Source organism: Pectinophora gossypiella, chromosome 18 (genome assembly GCF_024362695.1).
Source record: "Pectinophora gossypiella chromosome 18, ilPecGoss1.1, whole genome shotgun sequence".
NCBI lineage: Eukaryota > Metazoa > Arthropoda > Insecta > Lepidoptera > Gelechiidae > Pectinophora > Pectinophora gossypiella.
In genome coordinates this window covers 13,576,735-13,582,734 of record NC_065421.1, presented here as the reverse complement: position 1 = coordinate 13,582,734, position 6,000 = coordinate 13,576,735, and the positions used below count along the sequence as shown (strand labels likewise).

Below are 6,000 nucleotides of genomic sequence, written 5' to 3'. Positions count from 1 at the left end.
TTATCTTTGACCTAGGAAACTACCTAATTCTCCGTCCCGCACCAATTCGTATCGGGCGCTGAGTCAAATTCAAATTCAAAAATATCTTTATTCATCCGCCTAAAACTACTGCAGTTTCTCACAACCTGTATAGCCGGAGAAAAGAAGCTGCAAGAAAAACCTCGGCAAAGGCCCTTCGACGTTCATTAAAAAAAAGTTTTACAGATTTCAGATTTACCTCAACCCTCTGGGTTTAACTTTTGTCTAAATAAGTGTAAACGGCTAAAGAGTAAGGGGGAGCGCGCGACACTGTCTGTCTAGCTCACACTTACGGTGTAAGACGGCACAGAATATTAATATTTTTCTATCGTGTGGGTTGTGAGGTGAATTACCAACCTCATCAACCCTGGTGTCAGGGTTACTATTAAGCCGCCAAAGGTCCCTGACATGACCCATATAACGACTACGTAGTTACATCAGTAAGTAGTAACCGGGACCAACGGCTTAACGTGCCTTCGGAAGCACGGATCGTCTTACTTTCGGACAATCAGGTGATCAACCTGTAATGTCCTAACCAAACTAGGGACCACAAAGTAATTTTTGTGATATGTCCCCACCGGGAATCGAACCGAGGACCTTCGGATCGTGAGCCCAATGCTCAACCACTGGACCACGGAGGCCGGGAATATTAATGATATTTTTGTATACAGTCTCAGAGATGTGAGTATTTTTTTGTCTATAGCAGGAAAAAAAGAAAACAAATCATTGTTTTTTTTTTTTATTAAAACATTCACAATCATCGTTACAGATTATCACGTTATTAAATAACATAATAGTAATAATGTCAGTCGGTTTGCCTAGCACAACGATTTATAGAAAATTTTTCTTCTCAACAACCAACAGGACTCTGAAAATGGCGTCACGAACGTTTAAATTACTTTTTTTAATTAAAAAATTTAAAATAAAGTATTTTAAAAATAAATTGCTCTTCCGATCAAAGTACTTTTGGGCAATAAATTAATTTATTTATTTTTGCATTATAAAAATAAATTATTATAAAAAAACGTTTTGTTATAAGAATTGCCCGTGACGACATTTTCTCACTTTTGTCACTTAAACAATTTACAAGGTTTTAGTATGTAACAAATAATTACAGAATATAAAATATTTTTGAATTTAAAATGAGAACAAGAATTGTACAAGTACAGACTATTAATTAATTATTATATCTATCTAAGTACGTACTTACATTATTTTAAAACGTAACGTCCATTTTACTTCATCAGTGCATATTTCAAATTTCAATTTTGATTTACTATTAATTATGAATAATTTAAACACTTATATCTTATATTACCGTTTAATTTAATTTATTTACAATATTTAAATTGAAAATTATTTGCCATTTAGAAATAGTGCTTAAAGATCGTCGCACATGCACAACCCTAGCAAAATACTCATTTTATACACATTAGTGCAAATCGTGCAAATCTCCCTATCCATCCACAGGGAAGGCCCGTGCCCCAGCAGTGGGGACGTTAATAGGCTGATAATGATGATGATGAGTGCAAATCGGCACTAATCACAGAGATCACTTATCATTAATCCTATGAAAGTGACATTTACAGCAAAACCCTATCAATAAAATAAATACTTAGAAAAAAAAAAACCAAAACTCGTTAAAAGAAAACTTTTAAGAGTAAGATAAGTTTGTGACTCATTTAGAGCACTTCGCTACAAGACACAAACAATGAATCAATAGTATAAAGTTCACATTCGAAGGCTTCTACCTAAACACAACCACGCTACGCCGTGCTACGCCAGTCCGATGACTGCTACGCGGCTGCTACGTTAAAAGGCGTAACAGGCTACGCATGTGCTTACGGATAGCATAGTATAATGTTCTAAAGGTGAGTGAGTAATCCATGCTAGATTTCATGCTTGCGTCGCGTAGCATAATGAGAGATTAACTTTATTTTTAAGCGAGGCGATAGTTATCTGTCTCCGCTGCATGGGTTACACTATCTACATAAACACGATAAATAATGTAGTCTACAGAGAATAGACGCAGCGTATGCTGTCTATTTAGATAAACTTCGTACATTTACTGATTGAGATCCGTGATAAGTGTCACATCGCGCTCGATAAGTAATCCATGCCGCAGGGGTTTAAGGAGTACGTGCGATAACCTTTAAGTATTTAAAATGACAAATGTTTTCGAAATTGCTTAACAAGGGAGGGTACCTACATGTTTGGTAATTTTAAAGAGGTAGGTTGGTAACCCTGACGTTTTATTGAAGAATCACAACAATACACATCAATATAATTGGAATGATATACAATAAAAAAACAGTTGCTTAACTTAGATACTTATTTCATAAATCCAAGAATCTATCTAAGGAGATAAATAACTTAAAATAATAACACTTTTGGGCGGATGACATAATGACAACCTTATAATTAGACTTAATTTTAAATCACTATAATATTTTACGTATTAAAATTGTTCATTTCACAAAGAGTCGTTGATTTTATCACTTAGACTATTCTTAACTATGTTAATTTAATATTAAAACAAGAAAACATTAATTTCTATGACAAAATATAACTGGAGTAACCTTCAAATAAATCCGCTAATAAGAACGCTTTACCATCACGAGTCCATTATCACGTGATAATAAATTATGTGTTGTGATTGATCAGTTGGCGTTGCGATCGATTTATTTTATAAGTTCAAAGCGGTATAAATCCATAATTATTAAAAAATATACTATAATCGGGATATAATAGGTAGTTGAGTTTCAATGGGCCACGAAAATCTCGATTTCCCATTCATGTAAATTGAACGGGATTCGAACCCGTAACTTTAGTAACCCAAGACGAGCGTGTTAACCGGTAACCGCCGTTACACGAACTGCGGATTCTAATCCGGTCCGAGTAAGAATTTTGCGATCTTTCGTTTATGTTAACTTTTCCTACGTACGGATAAGAAATAAAATCATTAAGATAAATAGTCATAGTTTAACACGTTCACTGCGTAAATGAAAATTAGATATCAACCCCTCACGTGCAATGTTATTTTTCGATAACCACATTGGAATTTATATACATACACACAATGGCAAGAAAAAATGTGCCCCACATATGGGACATGCACGTATGAGTTTAAATTTATTGCCTCTTATGTGGTTCATACACAGCGAACGTGTTAAAACATTAGTAGTCTAAATGCAACTCTCGCGCACTCTCCGAGCCGTGGTGACCACCTCTGGGCGCTGGTGGGCAGCGGCGATGTCCACACTCCTTGCCGTCACTCCTCGATTAACCAGACTGATGCTTTGTGATGACTGTTGGAGAAAAAATAATAATTACTTACATAAGTAATTCATTACATACTTTTTATTACGAACAATAAGTAAAAATATAGACCAGTCAAAAGGTGCGAGCACGTGATAAATATTTAAGAATTCGAAAACAAATTTGAAAACCATTGGTTTCCATACTGGGATACAAAACTATCATAATCATCATCAATCAGCACGCATCATCCTACCGCTGGGTATAGCCTTCTCCATTTTCCAATGGTCAGATGACAATACATCGTCCCATCACAGTTAATTAATTTCAACGAAAAAACGAAGGAAAACAATACTGCTTAAAAATAAATAAATAATTATAACTGCATAAGTTGATAAAAATGCTATGCAATAATGTTATATAATAATATATGGTAATAGCTTTACCGCGGCAGTCCCCGAGTGCCACACGTTTTGTTTTTTTTTTGTTTTTTTTTTTTTTTATATAGCACTAACCCGTGTTTAAGGAAACTTAAGGTTATACGAAATTCTTTAATGTTTTTAACCAGTTACTTACAACACTTGGTGGCAAATTGAGACTGTGTTCACTGTATATCCTGTGAACCCCGTCCTCGGGGTCTCCTAGGGAAATCTTCGTGAATTCACTGGACCTTTTGTCTGGAACAATGATAATAATCATGTTATCAACCACAAATACGTTATATGTATACGTTTTTACAATAATATACAATTAATAATAATATACAATAATATTTTATACAATATTAATAATATACAATAATTTACAATTGACATTCAGAATTTGCCTTTCAACTGTTTTAAGACAGTAGTTAAACAGAAACTTTACAAAAAAGGTTATTATGAAGTTAGTGATTATTTAGAAGATATGAATGCATGGGATTACTGTCTGAGAACTGATATAAAGCAGCTAAATTACTCAATTGTATAACAATATTTTATGTTTTTTTTTTAAAGAACGTCTAGGGCCCTGTGCCGAGGTTTTTCTTGCAGCTTCTTTTACCCGGTTATACAAGTTGTGAGAAGCTGCAGTAGTTTTAGGCGGATGAGACGTTCATTATGTAAAAAATGACGATTCAAAATGTAACTATGTTACCTACTGAATAAAGATAATTTTGAATTTGAATTTGAATATGCACAAGCATTTTAAATGGGCCCTAGGTATCAGATTATGTATGGTCACGAGTACTAATATGTATACAATTTGAAACCATGTCACATTAACTTTTTTGCCATAATTAAACCGTAAGTCTAATTAAATGTCAAATATGATAATGCGACAGGGTTCTATAGTAGGTACATGATACTGCTCATGACTGTACATACATACATAAGTTCACGCCTATTTCCCGTTGGGGTAGGCAGGATACTACGATCCTGACACACCAGTTTCTTATCACAATATACACAGTACAAGAATACTAAGGGATATGTATCAGACACCTCAATATAACAATGAATGTGTCTTCTTCTATCGTATGGGTTGTAAGGCAGATTACTGGTGTCAGGTGTCAGGGTACTATTGAGCCGCCTAAAGCCTTTGACATGGCTCATGTACCGAACTAACTTACATCCGTAAGTAGTAACCGGGACCAATGGCTTAACGTGCTTTCCGAAGGACTGATCATCTTATTTCGGACAATCGCCTGATCAGTCTACAAAGTCCTGACCAAACTAGGTATTACAAAGTATTTTTTGTGACGAGTCCCTACCGGGATTCGAACCCGGGACCTCCGGATCGTGAGCCTAACGCTCAACCACTAGACCACGGGGGCTGTTATAATTAATCATTTAATGTGTTGCCCTCCGAAACACGGAATTTAATCATACCAGTTTTAAAAATTCATCGAGTTTATAGGAAGCCAATTACTGGCTCGACATTCCAATTCCAAAAACTTATTTGAAAAGCAATTTAGTTATTTGTCTTATAATATTTTCGTTTTTGCAGCTTTTGCTATTCGCTATTTAGGGTGAAGAATCAAAGACGTAAACAAAGAACAGAGTAAATATAACTTGTATTTCCTCGTTTGTTCAACTATTTATTAACCTGTTTTAATAGTTTATTGTATACGGAAAATGCCTCCATGATCTAATGGTTAAAGCGTTGAGCTCACTTCGGGTTCGATTCCCGATGGGACATAGTCGAAATCATTTTGTGTCATTGTCCGTCTTTTGGCTAGGACATTGCAGCCTAAATCACCCGATGTCCGAAAAAGTAAGATTATCCGTGTTTCAGCATACACGTTAAGCCGTTGGTCCCGGTTACTACTTACTGATGTAAGTATGTAGTCGATCATGAGCCATGTCAAGGGCCTTTGGCGGCTCAGAAATAACTCTGACACCAGGGGTTGATGACGTTGGTATTTCACCTTACAACCCACACGATAAGAAGAAGAGACATTTCGTAAAAGTATACCCGTCCCTTTCCTATTCCGCTCAAAATACAATGACAGATATAACTTAAAACGTAATTAGGGGATACCTTTTACTGGGGACAATTGTTGTTTAAACTGAATATTCAATTGAATATAATACCAATAATATTGAATAATAATGAATAAACCACGGATTCTATCAAACACGCCCATTTAGCTTCTCCGGATAATACAAATCTTAGAAACGACATTGCCTCAAATCGATCAATATTCAAATCACCTCCAAAATTAGTTCACGAACTTCTTCAACT

General features: G+C 35.3%; 1 protein-coding gene across 1 annotated transcript in view; it reads right to left on the bottom strand.

The window, feature by feature from the left end:
- Window positions 1-795: 795 nt before the first annotated feature.
- The window catches only part of LOC126374854 (nephrin-like), a 175,392-nt gene continuing 170,187 nt past the window's right edge, over window positions 796-6,000 (bottom strand). Inside the window, exons 16-17 of the mRNA XM_050021612.1 lie at window positions 3,853-3,953; window positions 796-3,326 (exon numbers count right to left, since the gene is read on the bottom strand). Coding sequence (XP_049877569.1) covers window positions 3,204-3,326; window positions 3,853-3,953 — 224 coding nt within the window. The 3' untranslated portion in view covers window positions 796-3,203. The remainder of the gene's footprint in view (window positions 3,327-3,852; window positions 3,954-6,000) is intronic.